The sequence below is a fragment of the Dendrobium catenatum genome, unplaced genomic scaffold (assembly GCF_001605985.2).
Source record: "Dendrobium catenatum unplaced genomic scaffold, ASM160598v2 fragScaff_scaffold_974, whole genome shotgun sequence".
Lineage (NCBI taxonomy): Eukaryota > Viridiplantae > Streptophyta > Magnoliopsida > Asparagales > Orchidaceae > Dendrobium > Dendrobium catenatum.
In genome coordinates this window covers 2,747,344-2,759,362 of record NW_021319436.1, presented here as the reverse complement: position 1 = coordinate 2,759,362, position 12,019 = coordinate 2,747,344, and the positions used below count along the sequence as shown (strand labels likewise).

Sequence of the window (12,019 nt, the reverse complement as noted above, 5' to 3'; positions counted from 1 at the left end):
CAAATATTTATTCTAGATGTCACACCAAAGGTTTCATTTTACAGATTTCTGGGAGTATGTATCTTTGCATCACGCTAGTTCTCTATCTTCATAAATTTTTAGATGTATCCATGGAAAAATTCACATGTTGGCTTTAATCAAGTAAAGACTCATAAGATATGACACGGTACTTCATACTTAGATCCTTAGAGCATTACTCCACATATGTTGGTAGCTATCATTGCCACCTCTTGCTCTTCTTTTTCCACCATATTCAGCTTAGTTTCAATATTTTCACATATGTTTTGCAATTATCATTATTACAATTATATATATATATATATATATATATATATATATATGTTTTTTTTTATATATCTTATGTTTTCTACATTTGCCTTCACCTTAGGTACACCCTTTTTTTGTGGATTTTTTAGCTTTTGTCTTACATTTACACTACCCTTTTTTATGTTGATGCTTCACTATTTTGCATAGGTCCTCGCAGGAACAGGATACCGGCCAACTAGCTGTTACAAGAGGCTTTTGCTCATATACACTTTTACTTTGTTCGTCCATGTAGATTTTCTCTCATTCTTTAGTTGCTCAACATAGGTTCTAGTAGGATCATGACACTAGTTGGTTAGCTACTAGAGGAGAACTTGGTTCTGGTGCACCTTTCTTTTTTGTTACATACATTTGCATGATCATTTCTCTTTTCTTTATATTGATGCCTTTATTGCTTTGTGCAAGTCTCAACAGTGTAGGATGCCCGATTTTTTGAAGGGATAAACTCGACTTCTTCTTTAGACATAGGTTTAGGAGATATACTTCAGTTCTCTATGAGGATAATGTTTTTTTTTTTTTTTTTTTTTCATTTTTTAGCTGATGCATGCTTCTGAATAGATGTAAATTCAAACTTCTATAGAAATTCTGAATTAATAAAATTAAGCATTATTCGCTTTTAAATATTCACAAGCTATTCTTTTCTTTCTGCTCTTGTGACTTCTATGGTTTTTGTGCTCACGACTTAGACGCTCGTAAGAGTTAGCAGTTGCAATCTTCTCATAGCTTTAGCTTGATTTATGAGGTTTTAGTTCCTTCTGCCATGTGTTTTGTATGGTAGATAGTGGTGAAGGATTACCTGATTTATCCTTACTAACTTGTCAGGATATTTCTGTGCCTTCTTCCCTTTGCTTCTTGCTTTGATGGGCTTGACGAAGGAGTAGAAGCCGATAACCTAAACCCTTTTGGTTTACATTAGGCTAGTGGTTAGGGGTCATCAGTCAAATACTTTGTGCATGGAAGATTTATCTATGATGAAAATCCTTTTAGTTCAGCCTTAAACTTTATATGAACTTTGAGATAATTTCTTTGATCATTTACTTTGTGCATTGGCAGACTTGTTGAAGAATTTCTAGGTTTCAGGTTTAATTAATAACACCAAATGTTGGTATTACCTTAACCCTTAACAAGTTGAGAAGACTTTAATTTGGATTACTTGAACTTATCAGATTGGGTGAGTTAGGATTTAATAGCTCTTGTCATCCAACTACTGAAACACGAGTTCCTATACTACAACCTTTTTTATGGCTTGTTAAATAGACGGAGTTGCCATCGACTTGGTAATATCTTGGCTTGTTGATTCCGACCTCATATTCCTGCTCAGGCTTTTGACTAGAGATATAGAAAAATGCACTCCTTAAGCTAAATTTGTTGAAGTTAGCAAATTTGAAGTCGTTCTTTATGGTTAGAGATCTTAGAGCTTATGCACATTTGACAGTTATTGATTGAGACTTGTTCCTTCACACCAAGACTTTAACTCTCTGGTCAATTAGGAGAATCTCATGGACTACAACTATTTGAACTTATCGAGTTAAATAAGCCTTCATGCTTCCTAACAGTCCTTACGAATAGGTTGACAAAATGGGGGTTCCTCTATTACGGCCTTTCTTATGGCTTATTGAGGGAGCTACCAACGTTGAATCTGGTCTCATACACCCATTTGAACCTTATGCTTTAGGTAGTAGAAGAACTTGTGCTACTTTAGCTTGACTTGCTGGAGTGTGTAGTCACAAAAATATTCTCTCAACCTAAATAAGTTGTTCCATCTATGTCTCAAACTTTTTAGAGAACCACCTATATATATTTGAAATAAGAGTCGTTACATCTCCTTACTTAAAGGGACACTCATGTTTGATGATTTTAGATATTTATTTGGGGATTACAGTGCGTAGCATGATGTTAAACTAAATAACATATTTGATGATTTTAAATATTTATTTAGGGATTTTTGCATGAAGAATGATGTCGACCCAAATAAATATTTAAAAATATCCCAAATCTTAAAAGAGATGGTTAAGCAAGTTCTGTACTTCATAATTTTAAATATTTATTTTGGGATCTCAGTTTGAAGCATGATGTTGACCTAAATAAGTATTTAAAATGCCCCTATCTTATAGGGAGATTTTCATGGGATACTTAAAATGTTTTTTTTTTCAATACAAAATAATTTAAGAATGTAAAATTCATATATTAATAAACATGTATAAAATGTATAATACATAAAAAATAATTTTTTCTTGAATAAACTTTATGCGTGATATTTCTTTAAATATTGACCGTTGATTAATCACATGAACCTCTGATGGTGCAAATCGATAATTTGATAAGCTTCTACCTGATTCACCATCTCAATGACAAAGGGACCTTCCAAATTAGAAATGAATTTGCCACCAATTTTTCAGTGTTGAATGATTGACCTTCTCAGCACCAGAACTAACTCTCCTTCTTGAAATGCTCGATGAAGCACCACCAGATCAAAATTTTTTTCCATCCTTGCTTAATATATCTCCATATTCTCATGAGCATGCATCCTTATTTCATCCAATGTGTTAAGTTGTTCCATTCTCAAGCGAGTATTTTGCTCCTTAGTGACATCATGTTGGACAGCTACCTAAAGTGATGGTAACTTGATCTCCAATGGCAGACTACTTCAACGATAAACACTAGTATATAAGGAGTAGCTCTGATTAACATCTTGTAAGTTGTATGATATACCCATAATATTTATATCATCTTAGTATGTCACTCTCTTTTGTTCTTGGTAAGGATCTTCTTAAGTAATTTTACCAATACTTTATTGAAGGCCTCCATCAGACCGTTTTCCCTTGGGTTGTATATCAATGAGTAATGCCAATTGATTTTGTGTCAATCAATAAATTTATAAATTTTGGTACTCTTAAATATTGTGTCATTTTTTGAGATTATATGGTGTGGTACACCGAATCTATAGGCAATGTTGTGGGTAAGGAAGTTAATCATATGTTCATATATGACTTCTTTGAATGATGCCACTTCTACCCACTTAAAAAAGTAATTGGTCGCTACTAGAATGAAGTGAAATCCAACTGATGATAATGGATCAATTGGCCTAATTATATATGTTCCCCAACATTCAAATGGTCAGGATGTCACCGTAGAGTGTAATTGATTTAACGAATGATATATAACATTATCATGGATCTAACACTCATGGCATGTCTTAACATAATCAATGCAATATTTCTTAAGTGTTGGCCAATAGTAACCCATTATTTTGATTTTGACTGTCATTTTCAGACCTGATTGGTGTGCACCATAAAGTTCTTCACGAACTTTTTTTATCACCCTATCAGCTTCTTTGGTCTCTAAACATCTTAGCCATATTTAGTCAAAAGCTTCTCGATATAATGTGTTATTGACAAACACATATCATAGTATTTTTTTATTGATCTATGTTTCTAGTGATTTATCTGATGGGTTCTCTAAAGTCGTCAATGAATAGTTGTCTCCAATCATCATCTTCTTCAATGTCTAAGTAATGCCGCCATAATTCTTAAATGACGCTAGCTTTAAGCCTCCTTTTAATAACTTAATATTTATCTAACAGGTTTTCAATAATGATTTGTTGGGGAGGTTGAGAATCAACCAGAGTTGTATCCAGTTGGCTAAGATTTGTTAGTCGCTCTTCTTACATGATTTGTAAAATGGCTGAATCTAGGACCTAATGAGAAAGGACTCCAATCAACATAGACTCATCGTTCATATTCATCATGTCCTTGGCTAGCTTGGCCAAATAGTCTACCTTACTATTTTGGGCTCTTGGAACTCAAGTTAATTTGGAAGTTTGAATTTGCTTCATAACCTTTATGACTCACCGATGATAGTAGGCTAATTCAAGCTTGCTAATTTTGTAGACACCCACCACTTAATTTTTAATAAGTTGAGAGTCACCTAAAATTTGGAGGTTTTAAATTCTGTCTGAAATAACAATCTCCATATCCGTTATTAAGCCTCATATTCAGCCTCATTATTGATTCATGTTTCAGTTAGAATGAGTGAATATCTCATTATACCTCCCTCGGGTGTTATGAGAATGAGACCGATACTATCCCAGGCTTTTGCTAGATTTGCACATTGGGCGGGTTTAATCAATGATGCTTAATTGAAGTACATCTCCTAAACTCATGGTTTTTCCTACTCTTCGACATACATGATATGTTCGTCAGGCATATCATCATTGAGTAGTGAATCTACAGGAATATGGTGTGTAACGAGAAAATTAGCTAAGACTTTCCCTTTCACTGCTTTATGTGAGACATACGTGATATTAAAATGTAGAAGTATCACTGCCCATATGACTAAAAGATCTTTCAATACTGGTCTTGTCATAAAAAACTTCAGCATATCTATCTTTAATATCAATGTGATTTTATGAGACAATAAGTGGTGGCAGAGTTTTTAGTTAGCGAATATCAACGCCAGATAGTGCTTCTTAATTGGAGAATAATATATCTATGCTCTGATAAATATGTCGTGCAATTGATATCACGTATGAGAATGTGGTTCTAAGAATTAGGTCATGGATCTTGATATGTATGGATTTTATTATAATTGTGCTAACATATTTTTTGTAGGAGTTTTATGAAATTGTTATTTAGAAAAAAATAATTTTAGTTAGGAAAGTCTTGTAGGTGTGTAGTTATTTTAGAAGGCATGTGGATAAGTAGGTGGAGACCGATCAAGAAATCACACTCCAATTCATTCATGTGTAGAATTAAGCTGAGTTGTAATTATGATATAGCTCAACTACATTTCTTTTATTTTTCATGGAGTGTATTGAAGAACCCAGCTGCATTTATGTCCATTAACTATTATTTATTGATGATTAGTGTGCTTACTTTAATTGCACATTAGAACTACATGCTCTTATTAGGTTTCTTACTTTTTTTAGCTTGGGGTGGCTTGGACAAAGTCAATGCTAGACTCTTTAGGATGTTAAATTTTATATAAAATTAAATTTGCTTAATCAAGATAAAAATGAACATAAGATTTAAAATTAAGCCAATTTTCAAAATTTTTACATGATTCCTTGTGGGTCACTTTTAAAATATAATTACTATCTCAAACCATGTTCATTTCATAGTGACTAATTGCTAGTTCTGATTAGTCCTACCCATGCATGCATAGCCTAGTTCAAATCATATAGATTTTTCTTTATAACATAGATATACAATTCACTTTGCATAGTATAGCATTATTCATAATGAGGCATAAAGTTCATTTCGCTTATGTGCCTCCCAATACTCTTATATTTGTATATGACCAGACTTCATGGATTTGAGATGCTAGGTGGACTTTATCTGATACCCCTTTTTGAGTAGGGTGGTAAATTTAGGTTGAGGTTGCCTAAATTCCTGGTGGGGTTTAGGTCAAAAGTCTCATCGTGGTGTCTTGCACTAGTTAGATTGTAGGCGTTAGTACTGAGTGTATAATACATCCTTTATAAATCTAGGGTCAAAGGCTGGCGGTATAAGTATGCCGATGTATGTCTTATTATTGGATAAGTTCTCCATTCTTCGGAGGTTATAAATCCCACATATCCATTTCACATTGATGAGGTCGCCTCCATATTTCTCTTACACATGCTCTATATGTGATGATTATCCTCCTCATTCCTCCCTTAACTAGCTGAGTTTTTATGGGATATGTGTTTGTTGAATAAACTAATTGAGCCTGTATTTTCATTATATTAAGAGAGCCTAGATATCCCATTATGTGCCAAACCTATAAGAGAATAAAATATTATCCTTGATTGAGAGTTTTCCTAAGTTGAGGCATAGGTTGCAATTAACTATGGGGGCTTACGAGTGTGGGAAACTGATACCCACATCAAATAAAGTCAATTCAAGCTGAAGTATTGAATGGGGGAAATATCATGACTATCGAGTTATACATATTATTATCCATTGAGATATGTAGGTGAAAGCCACTATTCTCCATGGATAATCGTATGTATAATTCCATCTGCTCTCCCATTGGCCTGCTTGGATAGAGTATAAAGGTAGTGCTATGATGCTAGGCTAGTAAAAATATATTTTTCCTTAAATCTACCACACCGCCTCCCTCACCCTTCACTCACATGCCTTGGTTAGGAAGGAACCAGAGGAGGGGGGGAGAAGAGGAGAGAGAAAGTTAATCGAGGCATTTTCATCTATCATTCCTTTTATGAAATGTGTTCTGATCATTATAAGTGACAAATTTCTTATTTGTATTTTTTAATAATTTTGATTTATATGAATTTATCTCTCTTAAATCTGTCAAAAATACATTATATTCTGATCTCAAGAGCTTTCATCATGTAACTTTTAATATGCTATAAATTTGATCATTTCGAATAATTTGATTGTATTACATTAGTTAAATATGTGCAGAAAAATTTTTAGGGTAAAATAAGTAAGAAAAAGACATACTGAAAATGGGTTGAAATGATGTATTATGATTGGCATGATAATATTAAAATGTAATATGTGCTGAATGATTGGTAGGATCAAAATGTACTGAAACATGATATTAATTTGACTGAAAGGAGGTGATGTATTGATATTAAAAAAGATATACTCATTGATATCGATATCATATAGTTAATATGATAACCTCATATAATATTCTTAAGATCCACGTGGTCCACTGATAGGAGTCAGTGGATGTGAGTCATAAAGAGCTAGAAACTGATGGAATTATAAAGAGTTGGGGCGAGTAATTCAAGGGGAGTTATACAGAGTTTATTGAATGAGAGTCATAAGGATGAGCAAGATACCATCAAGATGTCCTCACATGAATATCTGATAGAATATTTATTATTCATTATTGATTACTAATATAATTTATTACTAATTCTAATTACTGATTGATGCTAACTTATATTGATTACTAACTGATTATAATATTGTTTATGAACTTAATGATTTTTATTAGAAGATATATATAATATTTTATGTCTATTTTAATTTTCAAACATCAGTTGCGTTGCCAAATAGATGATGTATAGCTCAATGACTGTTTAGTGACATACATCGAGAAGGAAGTTTTTGGCTCTGTTTTCAATGAAGTCATTATGCAATATTATCAACAAATATAAATAAATTTACTGCTTATTTGCTATGTATCTATAAATACTTAAAGTATAAGCATAAGATACACAGAGTATAAGTAGAATGTACACAATACATCCAATAATCCCAATACAATACATTAAAGCTTTGTTTGGGACGGCTTTCTTTCTGCTTCCTAAAGCAACTTCCTAGTACAAAAATTAAAATTTTTATACTACGAAGCTGTTTTAGCAAGCAATAAAAAAGCCTAAGTCTGATGTCCTTTTCGGTTTCGTATTGATTTTAAAGAGACGTGGGGTTTACAATAATATATTCAATTCACGGGCTCAAAGGCCACGTGAAGAAACAGGAATAAAACTACCAGCGCATCTTTCGTCGTCATCCCTTTTGTCACCGGCGATGCTGCCCTACCGGAATCTCGCCGAGGCGGAGGTGGTGCTCGGTCGAAACCTCACCGCCGCTGAAACCTTCTGGTTCCATTACTCTGCATCGATGCCGGATTACCTCCTTTTCTACCACAACATCGCATTCCTCTTCGTCATCTTCACACTGGTTCCCCTCCCCATGGCCGTCGCTGAGCTCATTCGTCCATCCACCATCGCGCCCTTCAAGCTCCAGCCTAAGGTCGCCCTCCCGCCCTCTTCCTTTCTCAAATGCTACAAAGTCGTTCTTCGCGTCTTCTTCTTCGTCGTCGGCCCTCTCCAGCTTATCTCATACCCCTCTGTCAAGGTACTCCGCCTATTTGTCGATTCTTCTGGCTTTATTCGGAATGAGTTTTATCAAAACCTTGATTGGAATTTGATTTTTGTTCCGTAGTTGGTGGGGATCAGGACAGGGTTGCCGTTGCCGTCAGCGTGGGAGATGGCGGCGCAGCTGGTGGTTTATTTTTTGGTGGAGGATTACGGGAATTACTGGATCCACAGGGCGATGCATTCCAAGTGGGGATACGAGAAGATCCATCACGTGCACCATGAGTTCACGGCGCCGATGGGATTCGCTGCGCCGTACGCACACTGGGCGGAGGTGCTCGTGCTTGGAATCCCTTCATTTATTGGGCCGGCTTTGGTTCCGGGACACATGGTCACTTTCTGGCTCTGGATTGCCCTGCGGCAGATTGAAGCCATCGAGACGCATTGCGGGTATGGGTTATTAATTTAAATTCTGTTGAGAATCAATCCTCCCTAATTTACTAGTCTTTGCCATCTCCTTCTAAAAATTACTAGATGTCCTACTTTTTATTTTTTTGACATTTCTTTTGGTCTTTTGAGTTGAAAAAGTTGGTGAGGTGAATTGCATTAAATAGGTCGCAGTTTGTTTGTTATTTTTGTATGATCTATTAACCATCGATCGTAATTTTCCTATGGAGTAAAAAGTTCGCAATTGATGCGCTGAAATGGATTGGATGGGTTGGAAATTCCTCTCTGGGGCGACTGTATGCGTTTTCTGCATTGTCTGTTTTAATTACTAGCAATGTTATGCCCATCCATTTCTTCGCTGCATGATAAAAATATTCTTACAGTAGTTACTTTTTTATTATTTAAATCATAGGAGCTGGCTACCTAGCATGACCTGCATGATCTGCATGTCACACAAAATGGATGATACTTTATTTAATAGGTGATTTGTAAGAGCTTCTAACCGCAGACGAAGCAAGAAACAGAGAATGTACAGAAGACTAGTTTCTGTAGCAAGGTAATTCTCGTTGATACATAGCAGGTGTTACGTAGAGGGTTATATAGGAAGATAATCAGAGGTTTGTTTGGGAACAACAGAGACATTTTGTACAGTCTGTGCGGAATGTGCAGAAAACAGAGATGAGGCTGCACGTCCTAGTGGTCCCGATGGCGTTGTGTTGATGCTGAGAGTGAGGTATGCTGACAGACCCCAGCAAATTAACAGTCCAAGGGCTGGAGTGTTAATTTGTTCCGTAGAGAGTGAAACCGAGTAATGGAGAGGGGTTTAATTGGTAAGAACATCAGCAGGTTGATCAAGTGAATTTATGTAATGAAGTTCGATTGCCTTCTCTTGGATGTGGTGGCTAATGAAATAATAGTCAATTTCGATGTGTTTCGTCCGGGCATGAAAAATTGGATTGTGTGCAAGCGTCATGGCGGAAGTGTTATCACAATAGATCTTAGTTGGTTTCTGTTGAGTGACCAGAAAGTCATTGAGTCTTTTGAGCCAAAGGATATCGGAGGTGGCGGAAGCAAGAGCCCTGTATTCAGCTTCATTGGAGGATTTGGATACAATGGGTTATTTTTTGATGCAGCAAGAGATTAGGTTTTTTCCTAGGAAAGTGGTGAAGCCAGTGATTGACTTGCGGTTAGAATGATCAACTGCCCAATCAACATAAGTGTAAGTTGTCAGGGAAAGATCACCGGGAACCAAAGGAAGACCAAGATGAAGCATCCCTTGTATGTAGCGGAGGATGTGTTTGAGGGCCTGATAGTCATGATTCGTGGGTTGCATGTGTTGACAGATGTAGTTTGTTGCGAAGGCTATACTGGCCTGGTGATGGTGAGGTATTGAAGTGATTCGGCTAGGTGACGGAAGAGGTGAGGATCAGCGAATGGCTGGTCCGATTGGTGCTCGTGGGATGTCTTGAGAGACATGGGTGTTGGAGTAGATTTGCAATTATCAAAGTCGGAGGAATGAAGCAAGTCCTTGGCCTAGTGTGACTGATGGAGAAGCAGGCCATGATTGGTTTTGCAAATCTGAAAGCCTAGAAACGTGGAGACTTGTCCAAGTTGCTTAAGTTGGAATGTGGCTTGTAATTGAGAGAGCAATTGCTGAAGGAGCTGTTGATTATTAACTGTAAGGAGAATATCATCAACATAGATAAGTAAATAAAGTTGTATTGCATTCACCGAGTAGAGTAGCAGAGATGGATCTGCTTTGCTGAAGTGAAAGCCAAAGTTGAGTAGGAAGGTTGTGAGTTTGGTGAACCACTGTTTCAGAGCTTGTTTTAGGCCATAAATGACCTTGTTAAGCTTACACACATGGTTTGGGAAGTGTCACGGAATCCAGAAGGTTGCCACGTGTAGACTTCCTCATTGAGTTCAACATGCAGAAAGGCGCAGGAGATGTCCATTTGTAACGCGGCCATTTGCGAATTAGAGCGATGGTTAAGAGAACACGAATGGTAGGCATCTTGGCCATCGGACTAAAGGTCTCCTTTTAATTGATGTTGTATTGTTGCTTGAATCCTTGAGTAACAAGACGAGCTTTGTATCTGTCAATTTGACCATTGGGCTTAAGTTTCAATTTGTAGGTCCAGTGGGAGCCAAGTATCAGAGCATTTGGCGGTGCAGACACAAGAGGCCATGTGTGCTTTTTTTGAAGGGCATTAAACTCAGAGAGCATGGCACCCTTCCAAGGTTGATGTAGAATTGCTTGCTGGTACGTGGTGGGAGTAGTGGGTGGTCAGGTGGTAACTGAAAGGTCAAATATATGTTTTGGCTTTAGGTGACCAGAGCGAAAGCAGGTTAACATAGGATGAGTTGAGTGTGGAGGAGCTTGTGGGGGATTTGTAGTTAAGGAGGGTTGACTAGTATGAGCATGAGATGGGGATAGTGGGTGAGTTGAATTGAATGATGGATTGTTTGGTGGATGGTAGCTGGGATAAGTGCTGGTGGAGTTGGTGTGGTAAGTTGAGATGAGGTATGTATAGTGGAATGCAGGATGAGCAGGAGCGGAGACATTGGTGAGGCTGGAGGTGGAGAGATGGATGGTTGAGAGAGCTAAGTGTATGAAAGACATCTTTGTGGAAGATTACATGATGAGAGATGTGAATATTGTTTGTGCCGAGATGTAGACAGCGATAGCCCTTGTGGGAGGTTAAGTAGCCTAGAAATACGCATTCATGTGAGGGAGGGTGGAGTTTGCTAGGAGACAGAGGTTTGAGCCAAGGGAAGTAGAGGCAGCTGAATGTTTTGAGGTAATCGTATGTTGGAGGGTTGCTGTGGAGCATCTCGTAGGGAATTTGGAGATTAATGGCCTTAGATTGTAACCGATTTATGAGATAATTTGAAGACTTGAAGTTATTACAGCTTCAGCCCAAAAATGTAGGGGGAGGGAGGTGGCGTGTAGGAGAGTACGAGTGGTATCCACAAGATGGCGATGCTTGCGTTCGGCCACGCCATTTTGTTCGGGAGTGTACGGACAATTGAGTTGATGAGTTATACCGTTGTCAAGAGAAATTTATGAAACATGTTATTGGTAAATTCCCCACCGGCATCGGAGTAAAAGGTTGTAATGGTTTTATTAAATCGAGTTTAAATAAGCTTAGTTAGTGTTTGAAATTTTGAGAAGGTTTCAGCCTCGAGTGCATTGGAAAGAGCCAACAATACTTGTATAATCGTCGATGAAAATTACATAATAGCGATAACCCACTACAGGAAAACCCGTTATTACCGGCGTACACAATCCGCCGGAAAACATAGATAATCCGATGGAATCATACGTTTCCGTCAGACTTTTCGGCGGAAATTCATACGCCGGTTTTGGCCGCGTCGATAAATTATTTCCGGCGCGAAATTGGCGTCGGAAATATTTCCGGCGCATGATCCGACGAATTACCGGCGAAAAAACGGATCGTTTTCGACATA

At 37.2% G+C, this 12,019-nt stretch overlaps 1 protein-coding gene across 1 annotated transcript in view; it reads left to right on the top strand.

Moving 5' to 3' along the window:
* The first annotated feature begins 7,724 nt into the window (after positions 1 to 7,724).
* Positions 7,725 to 12,019, top strand: part of LOC110101909 (very-long-chain aldehyde decarbonylase GL1-10-like) — a 30,664-nt gene continuing 26,369 nt past the window's right edge. The window contains exons 1-2 of the mRNA XM_020830006.2: positions 7,725 to 8,141; positions 8,229 to 8,551. Of these exons, the coding sequence (XP_020685665.1) occupies positions 7,812 to 8,141; positions 8,229 to 8,551 (653 nt within the window). The 5' untranslated portion in view covers positions 7,725 to 7,811. The remainder of the gene's footprint in view (positions 8,142 to 8,228; positions 8,552 to 12,019) is intronic.